Raw genomic sequence first — 14,067 nt, forward strand, 5'->3', positions numbered from 1 at the left:
AGACAAGCATCTCAAAACTGCAAAATGTGCATAGATTGAGATGTTTGGTTTCTGGACCAAGCTACAATGTCCACAAGCAACCTGGTTGCACAACTCCACCCCAAGAAGGAAGGTCTTACCTCAGGAAGGGTTTGTCAGGGCAGGGGAAGAGAAAAAAAATCCCCAAATGCAACCAACCCCCACCCCCTAAACATCCCAGGGAACTGATGGAAGGCAGTCACAACAACTGCAAGTAAAATTTGAGGTGGACAGAAGTTAAGATGTATTTTCATTGCTCATCACACCACCTCATGTCTGTCCTTGGCACAGACCCGAACAGACCCCTAATTAAAGCAGATTAAAAGTTACAAACAGAACAGTGCAATTTCAAGCAAGTTTTCCAGGGACAGTCTAGCTGGACTTGTTCCCCAACACCTTCAAAGAAGTGTACATATCCCTTCAGCTGCTACAAAACAGTGGCAACGAATACATGCCCTGCTGCCTGCCCCCTGCCCCAAATGGCTCTTTGGCAGGTCCTCGCTACCTGAAGACTTGACTCCAGGGGGAAAGCTGGCACACGCTGTGCAGTACAAGATGAGGCAGCACCTGCCCCAGCCCAGCTACGAACCTGCACGCCACAGGAGCCCACATCCAGCATCAAAACCTGAGGGCTCCCACCAGCTGCACCACGAGTTCACAAACACACACTGGTGTCTGATGCAGCTTTCACTCCGCTCCCAAGAATCTGGCAAGTGCCAAGTACTCAGGCTCCCTTTTCTGAAAGGGTGGTGGTTGTGTGTTGGGGTGTGGCTCCAGGGGTTGGTTTGGTGGCAGTTTTTGTCCCCTCACAGGGACAAGGCAATAACCCCCTGCAGGATTCTCCTGCAAAGTTCCCCATGGCTATTTTCACTGTAGCCCAGAGCAACTTGAAAATAAACACAAATGGTGTGAAAATACCCCCAAAATAGCGTCCTGACAAAGCTTATTTTGTGAAGGAAAAACACTTCCCTGAAAATAGGAACTGGCAGACTACTAGAATAAACACCTTCCTGGTAGCCATTTCATATTATTTCTAAACCTAAAAAACCCCCAAACAACTGAAGATTTGTAAGAGTTAATGGGGTACCCAAGAATACCTTTAAATCCAAGTCAGCATGTATTCAGTCTCTAAATAAACACAGATAATACTGGTTTGTGTTCTCTTCAAAGCAAGTGGAGTGGCGTGTGGAAGTCATGCAAGGGTCCTCTGGAGACCAGCCATAGACCAATTCAAAGTAGCACAGTGAAGACAGCTATTTTAAATATATCTTGTTCTAGGGAAACTTGAATTCACCTACCTGTGAAGAGTTTATGATTACATACTTCATCACCTGCCAAAGCATGCGGTTTTACAACATATTTATGTAAATCACCCAGGATTTCTGCATGAACTGATTTTATATACAGTTGGAATTAAAGACAACTGCAGAAATCTCTGGAATGAAACTGTCTGGATAATACATCAAAACCAAAGAAAATCAACTGAACAACAGTCTTGAAAATGCTTTATTGAACCGTGTGTCTTACTGTAATGTGCAGAAGATGTGTTTGAAAAGACTACAGCTTGAAAAATTTTTTAAAATCCTCAACAATCAATAAAAAAGTCCCTACTGGGGGTAACTCTCAGGATAACCAGAGGCCTCATGTAAAGTCTCCCTTGAAACATTTTCTGCTGCAGAGACTAAAAGAAAACAAAACTAGTACTGCTCTATGTGGAAACAATCAGGATTTGAGGATTTAAAAAAACAAACAAACAAAAAAGGAATGGAGAATGGAACTTAAACTTCAGTCTATGGGGTTGCTTCTTTTTGCTGCTGTTATTTTGGATTAGCATACATGTCACAGTTCTGCTGAGAACACCATCTGGTGTTCAAGTCTGTAAATTTACTCTAAAACGCTAGCAATGCTGCAGAGATGGAAGAATACAGAGAAAGAGAGAGGGGGGGAGGTGAGAAAGATCTGGAAAGACACCATTACGATACAAGCCTAGTTTAAATTTTCATCAGAAGCTGTGTGCACTTTTGATTTTATAATCTAACTTTACATTCAACCCCCCCCCCCAAAAGGAAAGAAAACCAAAACCAAACATACCCCTTCTGTCCTTGTCTTGGGGCTATTGTAAACTTCTATGCACAAGAACACCATGCTCTTTTTTTCCAAACCAGTAGGGTTAACAGTATAGGCATGTAGGTGGCATGATTTAACTAAAAGGCTTTTTCAACTTTTTTTATACCAGCAAAAATAACCAAAAGAAACAATAAATAAAAGGTGCTAAAGTTAGCATTAAGAATTCAATTGTAATATACTGACAGTCTGGGAATCCAAATCCTCAAGCTCTCCTGACACCGACAGGTCTCTGCAAACTATGAAGCAAATACATAAATAACTCAAAATATGATTGAGACTGTGAAAGGCTTTTTAAACTAAGACAACATGATCCAGGTTAACTTTTTTTTTTAACACAGTGAATATATGAATTCTCTACACCTGAATAAAACATATTTAACAATTAAAAAATTAACAACCACAAAAAGGAAAAACTTTAAACAAAAGTGAACATCATTTGATTTCAGGGCACACAAAAGCCCCTTGCAGTAGCTTCCAGCAGTGGCCTTACTGTTGTGTCTCCTACAGATGCATAAAATGAAGTTCAACTCCACATTGAGGTGATGGCTAACAGGGCAACAAAATGGTCACATACAGCAAAATGCCACACCCTGGTCACAACAATATATCCCACTGCAGAGTTTCCATCCTGTGCAGGAACAGCACATAAAGATGTCATTCTGTCACATTTTATTCAAAAGCTACTTTGTGGCCACAAACTGCTAGTCAGCACTAACCTTTTTGTCACGTAACCTTTGAATTATGGGAAAGCTTTGGGTTTTATAGTTTTACTCCTTGTATTTAAATTTTTTAAATGACAAGGGCACTAAAACTCATGCACGCTGCAAAAAACGTCATGCAGTAGTTAAGGTAAACCATCCAAGCAGTTTTTATTCATTAATATTCATAAATACACACAGCAGCTTCATTAGAGATTTTTCATTTTTTTTCCTCTTCAGTTTGAATGTGGAGTATTAGGAGAGCCTTTTGCATGTCAAGGTACAGGACACAGAGCTTTTTGCTCTGCACTGCAACCTACATTTACCTGCTAGAAGTAAAAATTAGTTAAGTGGAAATGATTATCATATATATCTTTTCTCTCTTTCTTTTGAATGTACACAATGTAACAAGAGTGACAGACCTGAAATTACAATCACCAAAACAAACCCAAGATAGTTGTTGTCCACTTTCATTGGCAAATACAGCACAGAGGACACTGTCTGCAAAGTGGGATGTCATCAAAGAGGAGGTGGAGGAGGCTCGTTTCCTTTATTACTCTCTTTCAAATTTAGGTTTTCTAAAGCAACATCTAGAGGCATAATATCTACACAGCCCATAGCACCAAAATCTGCAATCTCCCCCCGCTCATCCTCATCTGAGGAGGAACTTTCTTCCCGCATCAAAGTGGACAATAGAAGCTCCTGAACAAACAGGCTGCAGTCTGCCCGTTCGCTTTCCACTGACTGACGCTCTGCTTCCGACATCTTCGGATCATTCAACCTGTACAGCAGCAAGGGAAGAGAAGACAGGCAGTTGGTCAAAGCCCATTTCACTGATGACACCTCTGACAGGCGCTGAAAGGCACTCGAAAACCACTCCTTCAGGATAGTTCTGCTTGCCCTTCGACACATACAGCTCTGGCAACCTCCGACACCTCAGTACAACAGGCATGCATTTAACAAAACCACCCTTTCCCTGTTGCTACAACAGCATTCCAAGTGTCACCTCAAGGTAAAGGAAAATAAAAAACTATTTGTGAGGTTTCCTGCTATTCAGGAGTCTTTTTAGGGAGGGCTGTTGATTTCCCAGACTCTTGTTATGTGGCTGTTTTGTTCCTAGGTCAACTTCTAAATTCACATATGCCACAAGCCACATTACTGCATGTGTAAAGCCTAGGGATTCCCAAAGCACTATACAATGCTCATTCCACCACTTCTCCTAGGTTATAGTGCATGCCCTCATAGGCAAGGAAATTGCTCGCTCCAACTCTAAGAGTTGCAATCTGTGACACCTGAAGGTACTTCAGTTAAGTTTCTCAAATAATAATGAGTTTCTGATTGAAAGATGCCACATGGTATTATTGTGCACTTAGATAAAAATCAGATTGACTCTAATCCAGGTTTCTTGACACATAAGCTGTTAAAAGGCCCACACTCTTTCACAATAGCAAACACACAAACAAGAGTATGTATGGGTGGCATGGCAGGGGAGTTGTGGAAAACATTTTTATTTCAGGTCAATAGCCAACCTTCTAAAAGAACTGGAATGACATAGTGGGTGACTCCTTTTTAAAATAACCTTGGGATCCAAGTATAATTTCTACACCAGGTAAGTATTCTGTAAAAAGACATCCTCTATTTGTTTTGTTATCCAGTCTCAGAAATAATAACTATATAAGCACCCCTATTCAACCTTCAGCTGTTACTAATTTCCTGTTAAACAATACTATCTTTTGACTCACTCCCTCTCCATTACGGCTCAAGTCTATATGCTTGCATCACTGGAAATGCACTTGTTTTGTTGGAACTAGTAGGGGAAACAAGCACAATTTCATTAAGAAATACTCCTTTTGTTCCTCTTGAAGTTGAGATGCAGCAAATAATGTTTACCCATGGCTTACAGGAGCAGACAGGCAGCAGGTTTGAAAAGATGTTACAAATGCAAACAAAAGCGCAGTATGCTGGCTACAAACTTGAAGGATCTGGCAGAAGTCCCCTGCCTGGAGTCATAATTAACTTATTCAGCCAAAACTCAAACCCAGCCTCTTTTTCAAGGTTTGCAGAAATCCATACTCAAGTCTAATCCTTTGAACACATTTCTAGGTGCAGCAAAAAAAGTATAGTGCACTTGTGAGATTGCCATTCCTTTTTGCAAACAGTAGACAACCACAGGATTGTTTCTGCAGTCGGTTCCTGGAGTTGGCTTTCCAAAAGCAGACTAATTCCCTTTGGGCCAGCTATAAAATGCTACTCCTGGATATTAAATTACCAGTTTTACTTTCATGCTAGAAATGTGGATGAAGCAAGTTTTGTGTATTACACATTCTGTGACCACTGTTGATGTCTACTGTGAATATATTCTGTATGATTAATTAGCTTGTTAACTCCGGGATATATTTGATCAGACGCTGCTTTACTAGGGTATGTGCCTAACTCCAAACAGTTCAGTTCCATTGAGTCCTATGTGTCTATCAGGACTAAGGCAAACAGAAATGGTAAAATGTAAATATAAGTAAATACACAGAACAAGTTACCTTGTAAGAAGAAACTGGGAATTCTGGATAGTCTGCTGACTGTTTTCTGTGTTAGATGTGTTGGTTGTTGTTGTAGATTGTGTCATAGTGGTGTTGAGATTGATCGTGTTGGTGCGCCTCGTTGTATTGCGTGCAGTCTCCAGTTGTTGTCTTGCTGCCTGTGCATGTTGTCGTTCCAACTGCAGTTGCATCTGCAGCTGCTGTAACTGAGAAGCAGAAGGGCCAGAGGAGTTGAGCTGTCCTCCTGCAGAACGCCTCACGCCTGATAGCTGAGATAAAAGCTCTGCCAGAGAAAATAAAGTTTCTGTGATGAAAGATCTTAAGTGAGCATTACACAATATAATGAATACATCCTGAATTCTAGTGCATCAAGTCCTTTTTTCAATCAATAAAAATCAAAGAACAAATAATGCTGAAGAGCCCATGAAACTCTTGAAAAAAGTCCTAGCAATGTCTCAAAGGGTGAGGAAGATTAAGACTCATTTATGCAGATTTATCCAAATAAGAAGTCAAAGTTTAATGCCTTCAAAATAACAGGACAGCCAAACCACAGGGATGCCTGGCAAATTATGTCCTCTGCAGCAATTCTGTGAAACTTGAAGTCAAAATAGCAACTGGCTAAAACTGCTTCATTTTGGCTTTGGTTGGTGGTTTTATTTTCCTCTCAACACAAGTTCCCTCAAAACACAGGCTTCACCATCCCAATATCACAGACGGAAGCTGTGCTGCAGCGAAGAGAAATATCATAGTGTTGCTTCAAACATTTAATAAAAAATATTTAGTTAAGAAAACATATTAAGGTATTGCCTCACATCAAAACATGAAGGGTCAAGCATTTTTGCTGTATTAATTTATTTCTGCCAGAAGTACACAGAAGGACTAGCAATTAAAAAACCTCTGTCCTTCAGTCTTCCAATACAGAGGGATAGAATGTTTACAGCAAGTTTCATCCACAAAGAATTTTTTGAAATAAATATAGCAACAAATTACTGCTCAGTGCATTACTGCGGAATCTGTTCTACACCTTGTGTAGAAGGTACTTCTTATATCACCTGCTTGCTGTAGATGAGGCAAGGGCAGAGGAAGTAGGGGACAATATTGCTTCTGAACCTCACCTCTACATTACAAGTTACTATACGTGTCATGACAATTTTCCTTCCATTGCATTAACAAAATATAATCCTTCTAAATAAGGCTTTCTTTGAGGCAATAAAGCAAAATGCAGTTGTTTTCCATGTCAAGAACTCAGGATGGTCAAGTCATTTTTACCAGCACTGATAGCAATACCAAGATTAAATACCTTTTAATTCCATTGCAATGACAAGAAATGCCGGGGCGGGGTGGGGGGGTGGGGTGGTGGGAGAGTAAAATATGTAACAGATGTTATAAACTTCATTTATTTTAAACAGAAAAATTCTGGTGGTCTTTCCTAATTATCACTCCAGTAAAGGGGAACACATATCAAACTTCCAGACAAGATTTACATGTATTTATTCTCACTGTAAGTTAAAGTGTAAGTTAGAGTATAGCAAAACAGTATTTTGGAAGCAGATGTGAGCTCAAGACAGAGCTTTGGTGTAAGTTGTGCAACAGTTCAGTGTGCAACTGAACTCTAAATGCAAAAACACACCTTCCACCAAAAAAGAAAAGATTCAGAAGAATGCCATTTTATCCCATATTTAATGCTGCTAAGTGGGAAGGCCTTGTGAAGCTGGAAACAAACCTCAGCAGCCACTCAACATTTAACTGACCTGAACGAGCTGCCCTTGTAAGAGAAAGACAAGGTCTTCCTGCACTGGAGGCTTCACAAACATCCTACCTCCTTGAACAAACTCTAGGCCTTTTCAGACCCTCCTGTGACCTCGCTTAACTTATTTTCTTCTCTGGATACTTCTTCCCAGCTAGTTTAATGAGTTAAATCAGGTCACAGCAGGCCAGCAGAGCACCAGAGCCAGTAGAAGGCAGGCAAGGGGATGATTAAGGCAGGCAAGGGGATGATTAAGGCAGGCAAGGGGATGATTAAGGCAGGCAAGGGGATGATTAAGGCAGGCAGTGGAGCCACCCCTCCCCTTTCAAGGGGCAATGCCTCATTACATTGGCTGACTACCTCCCTCTGAAGAAGTCACAACATGATAGTAGGAAGCTCCAGCTGAAGCATTATGCCTTCCTGGCATCTGAAGTAACGGTGGATTATGGCAGAAGTTCTGAGGTTTCGCTGACACTTACACTGGCATGGTCAAAGACCACCACGTAAAAATGTTTAGATTTGCCCTTAGGGAAAGTTATATTTGTTTTCAAAATTGTCTTCATTCTCTATTTTTACTTTCCTGTAAAAAAAGTTATTTTCACACCAAAGCTAAACACACGCCAAACAAGTTATTCCTGGGAATCCTAAAGACGCATCTTCATTACTTTCTGGTGTTGAAAACGAGATACGTTCCCCCCTTCAGTTTTTCTAAACTTGACCAAAATACACTGCAAATACTTGCAACAGTACATTTATAAAAGAATTTACAAGTACACCTTAAAAAAAAAAATCTGTGATATTAGCAAGTCCAGTAATACTCAAAGGTCCATTAATACTCAAATTCAGCTAATTTCATCTTCACTGAGATAGATACTCTCCTCCATAAACATCTTTATCCACATGGCAAATTGAAATAAGGTATACTGAAGTAGGTGATGGAAGCTGGATGCAATCACTTGTAAAAATACACAACACCTGTGCATAGATTAGGTTTGGAAATAAGCCTTACGCTGTCTGGAATTAAAAGCACAAGCTACAGGCAGTGGTTACAGCTTCAGCATCCCCATGCACAGGCCCTGTGAAAAACCAGCCAAGCACACCACTCACCTGCAAGCAGCCATCAAGCACACTTGCACTGTGGAGTGTATATATGCAGCTTCGTAACGACAGAAAGCAGGGGAACTACTATCATCTTGAATTCTACTTTCTCTGTGTAAGAAGGACACTGGGGTAAAATTCACGGTTCCACCTCTTACCAGCTATAGGATCCATGGCTTCTCTATTGCTTGGAGAATATGAACTCTGAGAAGATGAAAGCCCACCAGGGGAACTAGTAGTAAAGTGCATGTTTGATCTACGTGCACGGGGGCCTCCCAGACCCCGGCCTGGGTGGAACATCCTACGTACGTGCCGAACACCACTGGATTCATCGTAACCAAGAAGTTAAGAAAATAGAACTGTTTGGCATTGAGTATTAAAATGACAAGGACATTTGACGGGTGAAATACTCAAGTGCACGCTGTTCATTCATAGAATAATGATTCAGCTTCAGAAGCAAAGCTAAGGTACGCTGTAGCTATGGTGCAAGTCAGTCTTACTGATCTGAACTCAAGATACCCAGTGCTGTGTACACCAAACTCCATGTATTTCTCCAGCTTATAATGATGAATAAACATCAGCATTAATTTCTTAGGGTTTTTTAGATCAAAGTTTTCTACTCAGTAAACTTTGACAAATGCATGTTCATCCAAGCTTATTACAGAGACACAGGGATTTTATTCTCCCTCCCCAATTCTTATGCTAAGTATTGAAAAGAATAAAAAAGTTTATTGCCATTCCTATCTAAAGTACATAATAATTACTGTATTCCTTCTGACTTTTGTACTTCATGCTTTTATCCAAGAAATTTTATCACTTCAATACTTAAGAAATTGTAGGTTTCCCAGAGTATTCAGCACTTTCATCACACCACTTTGTTTCACCTTTCCTCTTTTAGGCAAAGAAATACCACCAATTCCAGTTATGACAACAACGCCTTTCATTTTCCCATTTTCCCCCACTTCTCCATATCAGATGCTTATATTTCAAGTCACACCTTTTATACATTTTCTCATATACATTCAGGGACAATCAACAAATTATTTAAAGACTATTTTTGTCAGAAAATTGTTAACATTGATTCCTGTAAGACAGTCCAGATAAGGCTTCCTTTTATTTTAAAAAACTCTAGTATAATTCACTAGTGCAAAATGAAATAGCATAGGCTTGAACATTTCATTTTACTGTTACTAGACTTTTAGCTTAGATCCTCCTATCTCCCATGATTATTTTTTTTTATAATAGTATGCTTACCACTTGTATGGTATCCATTACTGTGTAAGAGTAGTGTCCAATGTACTTTTCATAAAAAACAATTATGGTGCAGAACCTCAGGATGTCATGGAGGTCAAGAATTTAAGACTGAAAGAAATTACTAGACTTCTCAAGGCAAGAAAGAACTTCTGGCTATTACAAAAAGATTTTACAGAATGTTTGGCTCTTTCAAACCTATTTGTTATGCTACAGTGTAAAACACTTAACATCTAGGGTGTAAGAGGAAAATCTCCCCTGGCACAGAACACACTTTGCCTAGCACAGAGTGCCTTGCACCTCTGAGTGTGCTAAAACTGGAAGCTGCTGGAGACAAGATACTGTATTAGATGGACGACTGCCCCCGTGCAGGTTGACAGGCTTTTCATAACTAGACCTGATAGAAAAGGCCAGTATCTGGGGATTTTCCAAGCAGACACAGGACTACGGGGTAACTTTCCTAACTGCAGTTTTTAACATGTTTCGAGATAAACATCATTCTTTAAATACTAGCTAAGCATGCACCCAAGTCTTACCTGCTATGCTAGAGTAAGAAAAACCTTTGTAAATCTTAACTTGTGACAAACAGGTAAACTGAATAGCCATGCGCGAACTATTTCTATAATTGATGCTGAAAAGCTGTATTTCATGATTTTTCAAGTATTTTCCTGCTAAAGTAAGAAACTGGGCTTTAAAGAGTTGTCCCCCAACTGCAGGAATAAAGGACATACCTTGCAATGGCTGCACATGGTTTATAACAAGAAACACATGCAGCCTTCTGGGACAACTTAAGAAAAAAACCCCACCAAACCCAAAATAAATCACACATGTCTAATCAATACTTGGAAGATGAGACCACTCCTCAGAACTCTAGCAGACCCAACAATAAAAACTTACATCAAACGGTAACAGAAATCTTCACTCTACAAAAAGTGCAAGCAAAGAGCCTTCTATCTCCTTTTTGTACATGAAGGTTGTTACAGAGCATGGAGAGTTGTTCTGTACAGCTTTAACTTCCTATGAAGATGTTTAGAACAGCAATATAACAGTATCAGAGAGCAGCTTTCTAACAGGTCCCTGACTTTGACAGTTATTCTCTCCTATGCTGCCAGACCCTGCATGAAAAGGGGCATCTCCTCTTCCTTTTTTCCTACTTTAGACCTGCCTGTTGCTAGACATGATGTACAGCCAAACATAGAATAGTCACTTCAGGATACACTTATCAGGTTTTGTAGACTTGACAACACTGATCACTGAAGCAATAGTGTACAAACAGAAAATTCTACATGCATTGTCTTTAATGCTGAGTCATGGACAATGTATTCCCAAAATATATCCAAGAAAGATCCATTTTGGGATGGCTGACATTGAAGCCTTACTCCGCATTTGAAAAGATTGATTTTTCTAGCTCAGACATTCCCAAATCAAAAGTCATCTGGTGCCATCTCTGACACTGGATGGGGAGAAAAAGCTGCAGAAACATGAACTCTAATCAGACATCTTGTTCATTTCAGTAGGAAATTAATTTCACTCTAACTGGGAAAATTTAAACTTCCTGGCCTACAGAGCAGTTAAACCAATGTTGGAGGCACACAGTTTGACCTTTGGTACATTGCTGTGTAGTTACTAGGGATGTCTATTTTGTTAGAAAAAGCGTATTAGGCAGGTGCTATGAAAAACTTCGTAACTGGTGGAAAGAGCAGAACTAAACTGCTATGAGAAAAATTGCTCAGTGACTCACTACACCAGTCATTAAGCAACATCTCGGAGACCAAAGGCCAGGAAAGATTCAATGGTCTGGAAGATGCTCTCCCCTCATCAAGCCCAACCCACCTCCACCCAAAAGAGGATGGCACAACTCTGCCTTGGGGGACACCTGACCGTGGAAGACCTCCCTGGACACCTGGGACCAAGCTCACATGGCCAGAGCCACCACACTCAGCACCCTGCTCCTCCCAGCTGCTGAGAGCTCCATTCCTGTCTACACAGAAAGGTGAAGTAGAGATAACTGCTTTTATCTAACTTCGTAGTGTTCTTTGCATCATTAGTTACGCCTTCACAGAACCAATAAACACCCAAAGTCCTTTACACTGACCCAATTATTGTGTAGTATTTAACAAGTGCATTTAGTCTGTTCTGACCCTAAATCACGGTAACACTAACAAACTTAAATGCAACCAAACACAATCATAACTGAAAAGGAGCCCCCTTCTTAAATGCTGTCTCCCTTCTGTTAGCATAACAAGCTCCAGTTGCTTGGGCTTGGACTTTTTTTTTTTTTTAACTCCAGTTGCTAGGACTTAGACTTTTTTTTCCCCCCCCTTTTTAAATATCTTTAAACAACAAAGCCACTATCAAGGTAATAATGCAGTCTTTTTGTCTGTTTGTTTAAATGAGACACAAAGCAATACTTCAAAGAGATTACTTACTGTAGGTAGGTTGCATAGCCTGCATGTTATTAAATAAAAAGCCCAAACAAAAAAACATTTCATCAGTTAATCCTTGGGGGGGTGGGTGGGAAGAATTAAAAAAGAAAAATATTCCTAGAACAAGGATTAAAAAAACCCAATAGTTCCAGCTCTTCAGCCATCAAGCGCAGATACATCTGCATAACCTGCTGCTAATTACAAAATGTCAGTAAACCTATGAAAGTATGTTATTAAAATATGGTGTTAAAAGTAGTTAAGCAAGTTTAAAATCATTCGTCAAGACCAGCTCAGCTCAAATCACCCTCGGATCATCATCTTCATGTCACAAATACTTACAGCAGACTACTGAATCTGGATACATCAAGACTAATGATCAGGCAGGATAAACCACAGTGGAAGCAGAAAAACATCTCAGTGTCAAAGTTTCTTTAAATATTTCTGCTGTTAGAGCAAAAAGCACTGCCAAGTATACCTACAGTCTGTTCACAATCTGGTATTTATAATTTTTTAAACTAGCAAATGAACCTTTTTGGTTTTTACTATAAAAATCAAAACAAGTCATCACGGCTATGAGATGAAACAGTCTAGCCTCTTTGCCTCAACTTGGAAAGGATATTAAATCTCTAGGAGCTCTGTGTTCCAGTGTAAGATGAGCTGCAAAGTCATCTGTGACATGATTCGGATCCCCTCCAGGTAATGCTGCACATATTGGACAAATCTGAAATGACAAAGCGAGAAAAAACCCAACTTTATACATTTTACACAAAACAGAACTTGTATCGAGTCAATCATTAGACATTGATTCTTCTGTTTTAAAATCACATTCTAGGTATTCACAAACACTTGGACAGCAACATATTCAAAAAACCCAGAAAACTTATTCAAGTGCAGACATCAATTTAGATATCTTTAACTTTATGATTTTCAGAATGCTATGAAAACCTGAGCTAAAATTTTCAAATTCAATTTGCATGTCTTGAAAATTAGTCTTTGTACTCCAATTCTGCCACAGACAGTAGAGTCTGATTACACAGGATTACTATTTGCCTGCTTGACACTCATCCCAGCAAAGGAATCAGAACCACATATAAATGTTTGCTGAAGTATCAAACTGAGACCATCCATCCAGGCAGTGCGTAACTACAGGTTTGGCAGAGAAGGGCTGATCTCCATATGCCTACAAAACAGTATTTTGGGAGAAGGCACTGACTTCTGTCTTTGGCTTGCTTGTTTTTTTTTAAAACCAAAACACGTTAACTAAGTAGACAAACAGTGCCATTACAATTGCATAATTATGACTTGTTTTTTGAATGACTCCACAAACAGCTTGAAAAGCATCTTCCATTTTTCTTTACAGTCATTTTGTAGACTGATTTTAAAGTTTTACAGATGAAAAACAAACAAAAAATCCATTCCACAAAATTCTTCCCCCAAATGTTAAGTGCTCAAATTAACAGCACTTTGACAGTTAAATGCAGCTGCCGTCTATTAATTTCTCTATCTGTTCCTCACAGTCAAATAGTCTTGACTTTATGGAGCAACTCTGGCTGCAACATAAAGCCCAGGTTCCCAGTGCTCTTCATGCATATACTCAAGTTGTTGACAGGAGATCTCAAAAGACCGTGGACACTAAGAACACCTGTGTAACAGCACACACATCTGTCTTACTCTTATGGAAGTAAGGACAAGGTCTTGAAATAGTGTACTGTAAAATCTCAGCTGCTTTTGATGGCAGCTGCTACATCTTTAATACCACTTTAATTTTAGCAGTCAGCTCTGAGCAGAAAGCAAGGCATTTTAAGTTTTTTGCTACAACCCCTTCCCTTTTATTTCCCATGTTAAGCATTTCTCTTCACAGAACTCCTCTTCCCAGATTTTTCACCCCTACAGAAGCCATACAAGTGGACACACTACAGAGCAAAGACATCTTATTACAGCGTAATACAATAAATACTCAACTATACCAACATATCATACAGCTACCTTGTAGGGACATAGGAACAGATGTATATTGGACAGATGGTTCTGAAGTCCATAAACTTGTAAGATGCTTAATCTTCAAGAATGTGTTTCATACCAACAGGAGACAACACCTTTAAAGCAATCTTTTTTCATTTAAGCTACTCTGAGGAAGCAGAACCCCAACTTAAGAAAAACACGCTTCT

The 14,067-nt window shown here is 39.6% G+C and overlaps 1 protein-coding gene across 3 annotated transcripts in view; it reads right to left on the minus strand.

Moving 5' to 3' along the window:
- Window positions 1-2,989: 2,989 nt before the first annotated feature.
- LOC128136392 (E3 ubiquitin-protein ligase KCMF1) overlaps window positions 2,990-14,067 on the minus strand; it is a 55,806-nt gene continuing 44,728 nt past the window's right edge. For 2 of the 3 annotated variants that reach the window (XM_052775873.1, XM_052775874.1), the window contains 4 exons: window positions 12,530-12,620; window positions 8,381-8,566; window positions 5,378-5,660; window positions 2,990-3,624 (listed from right to left, as the gene is read on the minus strand). In XM_052775873.1, the coding sequence (XP_052631833.1) occupies window positions 3,363-3,624; window positions 5,378-5,660; window positions 8,381-8,566; window positions 12,530-12,620 (822 nt within the window). In that variant the 3' untranslated portion in view covers window positions 2,990-3,362. Of the gene's footprint in view, window positions 3,625-5,377; window positions 5,661-8,380; window positions 8,567-12,518; window positions 12,621-14,067 lie in introns of all 3 variants that reach the window. The other variant, XM_052775872.1, reaches the window with a different exon arrangement.

This window comes from Harpia harpyja, chromosome Z (genome assembly GCF_026419915.1).
Source record: "Harpia harpyja isolate bHarHar1 chromosome Z, bHarHar1 primary haplotype, whole genome shotgun sequence".
Taxonomy (NCBI): domain Eukaryota; kingdom Metazoa; phylum Chordata; class Aves; order Accipitriformes; family Accipitridae; genus Harpia; species Harpia harpyja.